This window comes from Phoenix dactylifera, chromosome 1 (assembly GCF_009389715.1).
Source record: "Phoenix dactylifera cultivar Barhee BC4 chromosome 1, palm_55x_up_171113_PBpolish2nd_filt_p, whole genome shotgun sequence".
Lineage (NCBI taxonomy): Eukaryota > Viridiplantae > Streptophyta > Magnoliopsida > Arecales > Arecaceae > Phoenix > Phoenix dactylifera.
Genome location: NC_052392.1, coordinates 12,651,581 through 12,665,698, shown reverse-complemented (window position 1 = coordinate 12,665,698; position 14,118 = coordinate 12,651,581). Strand labels below are relative to the sequence as shown.

Below are 14,118 nucleotides of genomic sequence, written 5' to 3'. Positions count from 1 at the left end.
CCCTTCCAGACTCTGTGTCGAAGCAGAGAGCATCCGATCTCCATAATTTAATCGACGTCCATGCGTTTCGAACTTGGAACTATTTGGTTGGAAGTAAGGCCACGCTCTCACTAGGCTACCACCTCAATGGTGATACCGTCTTTTCTTTTGTTCACCGACTAGTTGACTGTTTTCAGCACCCTCGGCCTCCTCCTCCTCCTCCTCCTCCTCCTAGGGCAATCACTGCTGACTCAATTGTCGAGGCTGTAGAAGAGCCTGGCCGCAGACGTGTTTGAATCTCGTAAGGGCTCCTTCCACCACAATTTTCCAGGGAATTCGGCAAACTATATAAATGGTTTTTTGTTTTTGTGTGCGCGAGTGTTTTTTGTCTCTCATTTTTGATGAGCCGATGTAGCAAGAGGAGAAAGCTGGTGTTACCATGTCCCCATCTAAATGAAAGAGGCACAATCAGCCACTGGCATAATCTCTAATAATAGTCCATGAATAGAAGATTATCCTATCCCCTACTTGCAGTATACCAACACGAGCTGACTCTGGAGCATTTGCGTATTTAATAGCAGCTGGTCCCCTTATTTGGAAGGACTACAACTTTTAATCCCTGTCGACCGGAACTCTACCACCAATCCCAACTTTCAAAATTTTCTACTTCCTGATCCCTAGCAGCTATACACAGTTATATTTCAATATAGACATAATTATAAATTTCAATATATACATAGTTATAAATAACTATGTACATACACACATAAATATATGTAAGAACAATATAATTATATACAGAAATAATACAATCGTATTAAAAAAATATTTTAATATGTATAAATATTGTATAGATAATATACAGAACTAAAAGTAAATACTAATCATTAGTGTCAGAAAAGAATCATCAAGGTATTGCCTTAACAAAGTCCTGTGCCTCAAAAATACTCTTTAAATGTGCAATGCAACGAGAAGCCCAAACTGTTTGTCTCGATTCAAAAACAGCATTACCGAGCATTTATATCAGACTATACCGTCTGCACCTTGCGATGATGTACATAAGCAGAGTAATAGGATTATCTTTCCAGCCTATTAACATTTAAAAATAGGTCTTAAGCATCGGATATCTTCTTATCCCATAGCTGTGTGCGGATGTTTTGCTTTGACATGGAATTATAATTGCTGATATCCATTGTTAACACACTTTGATGACGTGGTACCTCAGTATCGTGAGGGCTATTTATACCGTAAGCCAGCAAAAGTTTTAGTTATGATAGAGCTGAATTTCATCTCAGCTGCCTATAGCAGCCGTAAGCGACAGCAACAGAGGCGACGGCTGCAACAACCGCAAGAGCTGCATAGGTATCCTCCCGTTCCCAGCTCTCAAACCAGGTGGGCATCGCACAGATTTTACGAGTGCAGGAACCAGCTTTGCCGCTGCTGGCCTTGGGTTCCTTGTTGCTCTTCTTCTGCCCGATCTCCTGAGTTCTCTGTTCGCCAATTTGATCATTTTCTGGTTTTTTCTTTTGGTGGCATGTTCTGGCAACAATTAACCTTGCTAGTGCCCTGACAGCATCCACCTGCTCCAACCATTGAGCCATTCACAACGCCATCAATTCCTGTAGTTTCGACAAATTCCTCTGCAGTATTTTGCTCCATTCCGCCGTTCAGCTGGAGTCTAAGGTTGTGAACATTTTTCTGGTCCTCCTCGGATAATCCCATCTGCCCCCTGATTCAAATAGTAATTTCATCCAGATTAGAAAAAAGGGCAACAAAGAGTTTATAATATGTAATCATCGTTCTCAAAGATTGGATTGTATTGAACCTAAAAATCATTGGTCTTGGTGTTCATGCATTAGGATACAATGCGCTAAGATATCATGTCATAGTTACTTTGTGTCTAAACACTAAATCTAACAGTAACTTATCGAAGAGGAATAAGGAAGGCTCAAATAAGGAGAAGGAACTACCTCCACAGATGGTCCACAATCTTTCCTTTCCCGATGTGCTGTTCAAGCAATGTAGGCACATCATCTGGAGAGACATACCCATACCTTACAAAGACAGAACATGAAAACCGATTGTTAACTTGTGCAATGAACCAGTAAAACTATGTGTTCCTCAATAAAGAATTTTTCACAGAGGTGGTCATAAAGGAAACACGAAATATCTTATGATGACATGGGACTAGTAATTCAAATGCAGCATTTTCCTCCTTACCAATGACCAGTTAATTCTCCGTGCATATTGGGACTAAATATAATGACATTTCCTGCATACTTATGACCACCCACATGGGAGCAGGGGCTCACAGACACTTGTCCCTGTAGACCACGAAGGTCTATCTCTTCTTTGAATTTTTTAACAAGAACAGGGCCACAAACACCGCATCTCCGATCGCGGCTTCCGTGAGCACATATAAAAACATATGAACCAGTCAGTTGTTCAGCTGCTCCAGGGAGCCACTCAATGTCTTTCACGAGCACTTCTTCAATAAAAGTATCAACATCAAAGTGTGTCAATTTCCTGACACCAATAACAGCACTCAGTGGCATTAAATTTAAAATGTGAGGCTAAGGCTAGAAACTAGTAATTTGGTCAACAAACTAACTGGCAATCAAACCTGTATCTAATCATGTCTGGAAAGATCAGAATATCTCCATTTGATGAATCAGTACCATCTTCTCCTTCACATATGGTCAAACGAGTCTGCAGGAAAATTATCAAGGCACTGAGACAACTTGCTCGATTTTTTGTCTAATTTATCAAGAGTAACAATAAAATTTTCCAAGGCCTAGATTGTCCTGAACTTAAAAGAGCAGTGTGTGTGAGAGAGACTGGATGAGGGAGAGAAAGATGGTTTGAATTATCAAAATGAAAATAACAAACTACTAAAAAAAATTAAATTCATCGTTCACAAAGTATCAGTAAGGTCACCCTTGACTTGCATCAGAGGAAGCATATATAATGCAATGGTCCATAAAGAATAGGTAGCCAGATCTTTGGCAGAAATAATTTCACCAATGTATCCTTCTCTCTGAAAAATATCATTCAAAAAGGAAAAGCTTCACCACACCACTCCCTTTCCTACTCAGTGCACCGGCAATGGTGATTGGTGGACTTGCATGTGGGGCCCACTTGTCACCTATGTGACCCCATGTACTACACCAACCTCCGACTACCACAAGGGACTGGTGCGCCGAGTGGGGGAGGGAGTGGTGCTGGGAAGCAGCATTCATGGAAGAATAAGAACAAATTGCTTAAAGACATCTACTACACAATATATGCTGTGAGACACACCAGTTACGTCCTTGAAACCAATAGATCGCCAGGCACCATTCAAAGATCTTACAGTGAGAGAAAAAATTAAGATGATTCTGGCATGAGTCTCAGAGATCCAAGAAAGCTAGAGTAACAGGAGGAAAATGGATTTATTTGTAGATAAGGTCAGGAAAGAGGGATGGGGCCCATAAATAAGGTATCCAAAAGCTTGATTAAAAAAATACATAATTCTTGGAAGAATGGACAAAAAGTACTCTTAATCCTCCCTCCTAAGAATGGGTTGACATTGTTACTTACATCTTTTGTTATGGATATGATTATAAGCAGCTGCAACTCCGAAACTTAGAATAACTTCCATGATTATAATCTTAATCTGAATTTTAGTATCACAGCTTCCACCTTTATCACAGAACTATTCTCCAACATCAATGACTAGGAACATAAGATGCATATTGTTTTTCTAATGCGTAAAGTGCTTCCAAAATTACATATGACACCAAGGAAGTAGTGCATAGCATACATCTTGATCTATGTTGTCATGGGCAGCAACTTTGGTGCTAAGGTAGGTTAAGCTGTCTGGGTACTTAATGCTTAATAGTCAGAATAAATGGTCTCCTCGAGGGCTGGGTTAATCTAAGATGATCTAATAGATGATTAGTTAAACCATACTGAGTTTTAGTTATATAGAAGTTCTACAAAACAAAGCCAAAGTTAAAGCAGTTGATTAAAGTGGTATAGAGAACTGAGTTAGGACTTTCTTGGTAAGATTGGGCCCAAAATTAATGATGGCCAACCAAACTGAAGATCCAAATTGTTCATCACAACTTACAAAATTTCAAAACCTAGGAACAAAATGAATAAGTTTTTGAGGTATCTTATACAATGAGTATGCTCAAAATGGATAGTTTCCATAGTGCTATTGTATAGAATGTGTTTTAGGAAATCCACATGTTACCAACACTGTTGATCATGATCGAAACATCTTAAACTAGTGGTATTCAAAAGGTAGCTATGGGATGTGAGCCATTGGAGGTGGCATAGTGCTCAAGTAGAAGATAAGCACTTAGGTGGTTTGTACAAGAGATTATATTAAAAATAATAAAACTACAATAGGATTCACAAACATATGAAAACAATTATAAAATTTGAAATGGATGAGAAGAAACCAACTGAAATAGAAGATAACACCAAGTAAGCACTTCTAGGTTTACTATAAGACAATTTAGTATAACATGACATGTTTACTAGTAAGCTTATAATTGTTTTCCAAAAATAAAAGTTTAAATTGACTATATAAGGAACATGTTTAATATTCCAAGTTAATGAAAAAAGAAGCTTACCAAATAATGGTCAATACAAAGTTGAAAACATACAGTTAATCGAAACTAGCCCAATTTGGAAATTAAGATGTCTGGGCAAATGAGAAAGATGGTGGGGTTCATAATCTAACAATTGCCTGATACTCCAAACTGTCCAAAAGATAAGGTGATGTAGATCGAAGAATTGCTAGAAATTTCCATGAAGAGTCCCCTGTTGCTGAAGTTTCGCTGGCCTGGGAACTGGGTGGGTATGGACACGACGAAACCAAGGAAGACGATGCGAATGGCATGCGATCCTTAGATTCCAACAAATTCCACTTGATCTCCTGATCCGAGAGATCAATCCCACGGTCTACAAGATCCTGAATGTCAGTTTAATTGAGTCCTATTTTGTTTAGAACTTCTGAACTTGAGTCTGTTAAAGTCTGAATTTTGTTCTGAAATCTGGTCTGATTTTTAGTTTGATTACGAGTCTGTTTTAATTCAAATTTGGTTAGGAATTGAGTCCTTATTGTTAGGGTTTAGAGGGAGTTCGTGGCCCTATGAAAGGATTGGTGTAAAGGGTCGTCATCTTCTTCCTTTTGGTTGGTGTTTTTGCTTATTGTAAATAAAAACATTGAAGCTCTGTTTTCCTGAGCCCAAACTCCCTGGTTTTCTGTTGCTGTAATTTGCAGCGGGCAGCAGGAGATTGAATCCCACCTTTCCCCGCATCAGGTGGTATCAGAGCAGGCTTCTCCTGCTTCGATGGCGGATGACAGCGTCACAAGCGTTCACCCCGTCGACGGTGATCACGGGGTGCCAGCCCGTTGGGCAGCGGTTCGAAGCCTTGAAGGTGCTTGTGTGACATCCAGCATGCGCTTCAGAAGCTGAGGATCAGAGACAATGGAGATCTCAACCGAGAACGGATGCCGGCCGGCGAGGCCTTCCCTCGTGGACCACCAGCACCGGCGCAAGATCTTCCCCACCGGTGTAGGCAGCAGGCCCTCATGGACTCGTCCGAAGAGGAGAAAGAAGGACCTGCCTTCTTCGAGTTTGATGGTCTATTCCCGAGAAGAAACCTCGAGCAGGCTGATTTCAGGCGTGCAACAGGCGGACGGAGACGTCGATCCCCTGATGGAGAAGGGGTCTACGACGGCGTTGGCGGGTGGCATCCACGACGGAACCTAAAACCAGCGGGTTTCCGGCGTGAGAGGAGACCATGGCTCCTCTGATTTCAGGCTGAAGGTGGATCTTCCAGCATTCAGCGGCAACCTCCACATCGAGGGATTTCTAGATTGGCTGGCCGAGGTGGAGAAATTCTTCGATTACATGGAGATCCCAGATCAGAAAAAGGTGAAGTTGGTTGCCTACAAGTTGAAGGGTGGAGCCTCCGTGTGGTGGGAGCAACTACAACACAACCGCTTGCAGCAGGGAAAGATGCAGATCTCTACCTGGCGCAAGATGAAGCAGCACTTGCGGAGTTGTTTCCTCCCACCTGACTACGAGCAGGCGCTTTACCACCAATATCAGAATTGTCGATAGGGCCCCCGGACAGTGACCGAATGTACAGATGAATTCAACCGACTCAATGCCCGCAATAACCTGTCGGAAACAAAAAATCAGCAGGTGGCGAGGTACATTGGCGAGTTGAAGCCGGCGATCAGAGATTAAGTGGACCTACATCCAGTGTGGAGCCTATTTGAAGCCACGAGTTTAGCCTTGAAGTTGGAGGCGCAGGCGGCACGGCGGGTGAATCAATTTCAGCCCACAAACCGGGTTGCTCCTTCATGCCCCACCATGGCGAAGTCGAAGGGCGTTGATCGTGCAGCCTCCTCGAGTCAGCCACCACCTCCAATCACATCAAAGGGCGCCGGAAATTCCAACAAGCAACCTGCGGCACCGAGGGGCAACAATCCTTATGAAAAGCCTATGCCCATCAGATGTTATAGGTGTCAGGAGATTGGGCACCGTTCCAATGAGTGATCGAGGCGGCGGACTGTCAACATAGTAGAGGCAGAAGAGGATGAAGGGGTGTTGTATGAGGAAGAAGAGCAAGAGGAACGGTCGGAAGAGGAGGTGACCGTGACGATGCCTGATCAGGGAGTTTCGGCTTCTTTTGTAGTTCAGCGAATTTTGCTTTCTCCAAAGGCTGAAGAGGAGTCCCAACGCCACAACATCTTCAAAACTCGCTGCACCATCAATAAAACGGTATGTAATGTGACTATTGACAGTGGCAGCAGCGACAACATTGCTTCCTTGGCGCTGGTCCATGCAATGGAATTGAGGACCGAAGATCATCTGTCTCCTTACAAAATCGGGTGGATTAAGAAGGGTGCCGAAACAAGAGTGGACAAGGTGTGCAAGGTTCCATTATCAATTGGGCATCGGCCACAGGCACGACCATGGTCGCCGCGGGCACGGCCGCGGGCGCCGGGGGCACGGCCACGGGCGCCGCGGGCTCTTCAGGCAACTCAAGGTTAATTAATTCTTGAGGAGATGAAGACAACTGAAGAAGAAGGTTAGAGTATAGTGCTTCGGTTATTTTCTTTGCCTATAAGTTCTAAGGGGGCGGAAGGTGGTGCGGTGGTGGAGATGAAAAGCATGAGTTTCGAGAGCTTAAGGAGAAGCCCTTCCAAGGTTGATAAGGTTGAGGAGGATGGCGATGATAACTTGAGAAATGGAGGGAGCTCGAGCAATAGCACCGTGGAGGAGAGCGATCGGAAGGCGAGCTTGGGGATTGTGAGGCAGTATGTCAAATCCAAGAACCCAAGGCTTCGGTGGACGCCGGAACTCCACCTTTGCTTTGTTCATGCCGTCAAGAGGTTCAGTGGCCAAGATCGTGAGAGGCTCGCTGGTGCTGGAAGCTTCTAGAGAAACCGAGAAGAAACGGAGAAGGAAAGAAAAAGAAAGAGGTGGAGGGAATGGGTTAATGGGTTGGGTTTGGGTTAACGGGTTGAGTCCGAACCTGAACCAATCCAATCCGATTTAAAGAAATTAAATGGATTTGGGTTAGCTCAGGTTGGGTCTGATCTAAATCCAACTGAGTTCAATCAAATTGAAATTTAAATTGATTAAGCTAAATAAATTTAATTGGGTTGAGTCTAAGTTTAATTGGGATTCAATTAAATTGTTAATTGGACTGAGCCCTCATTTGGGCTCGTGAGCTGCTCGAGTTCGAGCTCGGACTCGGGCTCAGGCTCGGGCACAGGCTCGGGCTCGAATTTAAACAGGCCTCATTTTGGACTCGGGCTCGTTTGACTAACGAGCCAAGCTTGAGTCGGATTTTTATCGAGCCGGGCCCGAGCTGAGCCCGAGCAACTCGGCCCATTGACAGCCCTACTCATTACCGACTAAGTCCTAAGAAGAGCCAAATTTTGCAACAGCAAGTTGAAGATCTGATGAAGGGGCTGATTCGGGAGAGTATGAGCCTATGCACAGTGCCAGCCTTGTTGACACCAAAGAAGGATGGAAGTTGGCGCATGTGTGTGGACAGCCGTGCGATCACAGGATAATGATAAAGTACCGATTTTCCATACCCCGCTTGACTGACATGTTGGACATGCTGGAAGGAGCAAAGGTCTTCTCCAAAATTGATCTTCGGAGCGGCTACCATCAAATCCGGATTCGACCTGGTGACGAATGGGAGACGGCGTTCAAGACGAAGAATGGACTTTACGAGTGGATGGTCATGCCTTTTGGCCTATCCAACGCACCGAGCACCTTCATAAGAATAATGAACCACGTATTAAAACCATTTATTGGAAAGTTTGTCGTCTATTTTGATGATATCCTGGTTTATAGCCGTAATGAGATTGAGCATAAGGAACATTTGAGGGCAGTTTTGCTTGCATTGAGGAAAAATAAATTGTTCGTCAATCTTAAGAAGTGCCACTTTGTGACTACCCGCCTGGTGTTCCTGGGGTTTATTGTTGGGGCTGATGGTATAACATGTTGATGAAGAGAAGGTGTGGGCCATACGGGAGTGGCCAACTCCCACAAACGTCTGTCAGGTCTGTAGCTTCCATGGGTTAGCAACATTCTATTGGCGCTTCATTCGGAATTTCAGCACCATTGTCGCTCCTATCACTGAGTGTATGAAGAAGGATCGGTATCAGTGGGGAGAGCCTCAGCAAGCCAGCTTCGAATTGATAAAAGAAAAATTATCTTCGACACCAGTGCTAGCCTTGCCGAGCTTTGAGAAGCTGTTTGAGGTAGAGTGTGATGCTTCAGGAGTCGGCATAGGGGTTGTTCTGACTCAAGAGGGGCAGCCCGTGAAGTACTTCAGTGAGAAGCTAAGCGAAGCATGACAGAAATGGACTACGTATGAGCTTGAGTTTTATGCCATGATCCGGGCGTTGAGGCACTGCGAGCACTATCTAGTTCCAAAAAGAGTTTGTCTTGTACAGCGACCACCAGGCCTTGAAGTACATCAATAGCCAAAATCACGTGAACCGCATGCACATTCGTTGGATGAGCTTCCTGCAGAAATTTTCCTGTGTTGAAGCACCAATCCGGGTAGCATAACTGAGTGGCCGATGCATTGAGTCAGCGCAGTACATTATTGACCACCTTGCACACGGAGGTTGTGGGTTTTGAATGCATGAAGGAGTTGTATGCTGAAGATGATGACTTCAGAGATGTGTGAGCCAAGTGTTCCAGCAATCATGCAATGAAAGATTTTCACATACAAGAGGAATATTTGTTCCGGGTTAATTCATTGTGCATTCCAAGATCGTCACTGAGAGAAAAGCTAATTAGAGACCTTCATGGTGGCGGGCTCAATAGGCATCTAGGCCGGGACAAGACCATTGCTAGTCTTATGGAGAGGTATTATTGGCCACAAATGCGAAGAGATGTTGGAAAGTTTGTCCAGAGGTGTTATATTTGTCAAACAGCAAAAGGGCAGTCTCAAAACACTGGTCTCTACATGTCTCTACCTGTGCCGAATGACATTTGGGAGGAATCTGTCGATGGACTTTGTATTGGGTCTTCCTTGAACGCATAGAGGTGCGGATTCAGTCTTCGTGGTAGTGGACAGGTTTTCCAAGATGGCGCATTTTATTCTTTGTAAAAAAGACATCAGATGCATCCCATATGCAAGGTTGGTTTTTAGGGAGATTGTCCGTTTGCATGGAGTCTCACAACCTATCACATCGGATCGAATTCAAAAATTTTGAGTCACTTTTGGCTTACTTTATGGAGAATGTTTGACACTTTTTTAAAATTCAGCAACACTGCACATCCTCAAACTGACGGACAGATAGAAGTCACTAATCGAACCCTTGAAAATCTGATTCGGTGTATTTGTGGGAATAGTCCGAAGCATTGGGATTATGCATTGCCCCAAGTAGAGTTTGCTTACAATAATGCTGTTCATAAAGCACCGGTAAATCACCTCTCTATTGTTTATACAAAAACTCCAAAGCATGTTGTGGATTTAGTTCGTCTACCAAAATTTTTCGGAAAGAGTGTAGCAGCAAAAAATTTAGCGGAGGAAGTTAAAGCGACACAGTTGGAGGTGAAGAAGCGCCTGAAAGGTACGAATGCCCAGTACAAGGCCAAGGCAGACGAACATAAGTGACATAAGGAGTTCAAAGAAGGAGATGAGGTAATGGTTTACTTGCGAAAGGAGAGAATTTTCAGTGGGAGCATATAGCAAGTGGAAGCTTACGAAAGTATGGGCCATACAAGATCTTAAAGAAGATCAATAGTAAACGCATATGTGGTTGACCTTGCCGGAAGACATGGGAATATCAAAAACTTTCAATGTTGCTGATCTTTATGAGTATCATGATCCGGGAGAGCCACTGTTATCCCGAGAGGAACTCGGGGACGAGTTCTTTCCAAGTGGAGGGGACTGTTGTAGATCGAAGAATTGCTAAAAATTTCCATGAAGAGTCCCCTGCTGCTGAAGTTTCGCTGGGCCTGGGAACTAGGTGGGTATGGACGCAACGAAACCAAGGAAGACGATGCGGATGGCGTGCGATCCTTAGATTCCAACATAATTCCACTTGATCTCCTGATTCGCAGAGATCAATCCCACGGTCCTACAAGATCCTGGAATGTCAGTATAATTGAGTTCTATTTTGTTTGAAACTTCTGAACTTGAGTCTGTTAAAGTCTGCATTTTGTTCTGAAATCTGGTCTGATTTTAGTTTTGATTACGAGTCTGTTTTAATTCGAATTTGGTTAGGAATTGAGTCCTTATTGTTAGGGTTTAGAGGGAGGTTCGTGGCCCTATAAAAGGATTGGTGTAAAGGGTCGTCGTCTTCTTCCTTTTGGCTGGTGTTTTTGCTTACCATGAATAAAAACATTGAAGCTCTGTTTTCCTGAGCCCAAACTCCCCTATTTTCTGTTGCTGTAATTTGCAGCGGGCAGCAGGAGATTAAATCCCACGCTTTCCCGCATCATAAGGCAAACCTGATCCACCTTTGCCTAAGCAACTTAGTCACCTGCTAGTCCACATTTGCATATAAGGGATGCCAAGGTGGTCAGGGCCTAAGTAGGGGCAGCCATCACATAACCTAATAGGAAATTGCTCACTAGAACAATGTTCAGTCATAGACCTCCCAAAATAAAGAATTATCAATCTATACAGATTTTTCATATTGTTGTCTTTCTTACAAACATTCATTCATCAATTTAGATGGTTCATCATTGATTTTGCGAGGATAGTACAATCTGACGCACACAGTTACATGCATGCACACACTCATACAAAACATTATGTATGAAGATAGCATATGGTAGTACCTAAAAACAGAAAAAGGACAACTTGTTCCATCTCTAATGCAAAAAAAGACATAATATATCAATAAATGTGCAGAGAGATTTGGGAATATTTCAGCAAGTGTAATTAGAAGGCAGGCTCTTAAGTAACATAGAAGTCAACTTTTACAAAAAAATATTTGTCCCCGTCCTCTATATGATCTCTGCTCTCCCAACACACACAAGCCCCGCACACGCGCACAAACCAAACGCACACACACAGTGATAGCGAGAGAGAGATCTCAAGGATTTAAGCATCATTTGTCATACTTGTGCTGGTCACTGACTCTCACACGGGCAGCATTCACACCACACCACCATGCCATGCTGGTCACACACCAAGGCCTAGCAGAAAAATGGGGATTGTAATAATTGACACTCATGATACAATGGTCCAATATTTTTGTCTGATGCCCCTATTCTGCTAAGAAGTCCATAGCATCATAGTGAGATAACCTAATGCAATGCAAACCTAGGAACACCATGAGCAAAGACCAAATAAAGAACTACTAATGTCTCAAAAGTATCCCATATGATTGTTGAAAATGTATTGCAAAGTAAACTAGACAGCACCAAAAGGCACTTTGATTTAAGCCTGGGTCTTTAGGATTATAGGATTATTTCCACTTAGTCCTATACAAAGTATTTTTGAAAAGGGGAAGAAACAAACATGGAGGATGGCACAAACAGTTTACTATAATGAACCTGTATAAGAAAGAGAATTGAAGGATCAAGATAGCAAAAGACTTCCAACAGAAGCTTCAACGAAAGATGGTGAAGCAAAGATTTAGTGTACAATGATCACAAGGAAGGTACTTCAACAGCATTATCAACACATCATCAGAATGGAAGCAACAAGCCAGCACAAATGATCTAACTCTATTTTTTTGAATGTGGTTAATAAGTAAATAGTCGCGCTAAGAGATATCTAACTCCACTCGTATAAAAGCCTATGCATTAATTTTGGCTTTCCTTGGTCCTGCCCCATCCAACAGTAGTACCTGCCTAAGAACTTGAGTTGCATAAGCCACTTTATACAACAACTGGATTTTGTAAGCTTAAAAATCATGAAAGCTCTCAAATGCAGATAATTTCCTTGTCTCATTTAAGAGACAAGGCATCATAAACCATGGCCTGAATTCAAGCCCAATTACATCACACGTGCCAACAAGTATAAATTAAATGCAGACACTTTTCATAAGATAACTATTCTATAAAAAAATAAAAAATCATTTAAACTAAAAAGAATACCTAATAAGTGGATCGCAACATATTTCTTATGCACCGAAGATCTTAATATCAATAAAAATGCAGAGAATATATTCAGATGGAGCTAAAATGAATCTAATTATATATAGCCAAACTCAAGTTAAAAGAAACCTTGACATAGCCATGGCAACAATACCTAATGATACAAGCATTAGAAACATTCAGAGATCTAGCAGGACATGCTAAAGATAGCTTGTGGGTCACAAATTTGTGAAAAAGGTGCAGTAAATGAGCTCCTACATTTGCAAAATTAAAAGAGCATATGTCTGCTTAGTTCAGCTTGCCGTTAATCAATACATCAGGGCAAAGATCCTAGACAAGAAGCACCAATGCAACAGCTAAAAGCATTAAAATCTAAAATTTAACTCTGAGCACAGAACTATAGCTACATTACTTTGATCAACACGGATGAGTGTATAACCAAGCTTGACATGAGAAACAGCATCTCATATTTTAACAAATGGGCTGTATCTAAGTAGAAGGCTGCTTTTCAAAATACTTTGAACTATTTGATACCTCCAAGGTAACCAAACCAAATCCATCAGAAAGGAAGATTTCTGGTCTAAAGTTGTTAACCTAACAAAGATGAAAATTGGAGATATTTAAACTTCACAGATGCCATATACACACATAAATAGGAGATGCTTCTACCAAGGCCGTTACACACTATTATGACGAGCAGTCAGCAGTTCGAGACATGGTGGTAGTTAAGCAAATACGAGCGCTCCTCAGAATTTTGAAAAGTATACAAATGAGGCAAGGCTTTATGGTTGCTGCTAACCGTGCTAAAAATGTCAACAACTCATACATGAGATGATTGCCACTGTGAAAAGAGTTTGGTAGACAAGTTCAATACCCTGGAGAGATCATGATGGACTTCTATATAAAGAATCATACACCATACTACGAATAACTGTTAGCACTGATTTCTTAGAGTGCAAACAGGACTGCAGATTTCCTAGCTTTCCAGGAGCATTAAAAGCAATTTTGTTTTAAAAAGACACGCCAATTAATACAGGACAATAACAGTAGCACCAAATAGATTTTTGTTACACTCCACGCATATGCTTCTTCTCCATGTATAAAAAACGTCATCAATATCTGAAGCAATCACGAGAGAGCATAAACATCTCAAATATAGATTAAAACCCCAAAAAATCATGCATATGAGTGCAAACAAATCTAAATTAATGATCAATCTTCAAAACCGTTAGCAATTAATTAACTCATCATAGTAGAACCGGACTGCTAATCTGAGGAATCAAGACTGTTATTAAAAGAAATTTATTTTCAGAATTATATTAATCCTCACACAAGATCTCATCGTAACGTACTACTGATCAAGGAATTTTTCCCCTAATTGGTAAAAGAACATTAAGAAAGCCCTTCTTTCAAAGGATCTACTCGAACAAAATATACACCAATCTCATCCGCAGTACTAAACCAACACAGCCGCAACAATAAAAATGATAAAGGTCAGCGGTTCCAAGCTGCCAGAAAAACAGGCACGAATCAAATCTTT

At 42.1% G+C, this 14,118-nt stretch overlaps 1 protein-coding gene across 1 annotated transcript; it reads right to left on the bottom strand.

Moving 5' to 3' along the window:
• Positions 1 to 911: 911 nt before the first annotated feature.
• Positions 912 to 3,218, bottom strand: LOC120106190. The gene is given in 6 exon segments (XM_039119274.1): positions 912 to 1,470; positions 1,472 to 1,708; positions 1,950 to 2,033; positions 2,200 to 2,505; positions 2,603 to 2,736; positions 3,162 to 3,218. Coding segments are annotated over 6 exon segments (1,023 nt in total). The 3' UTR covers positions 912 to 1,265.
• Positions 3,219 to 14,118: the final 10,900 nt, after the last annotated feature.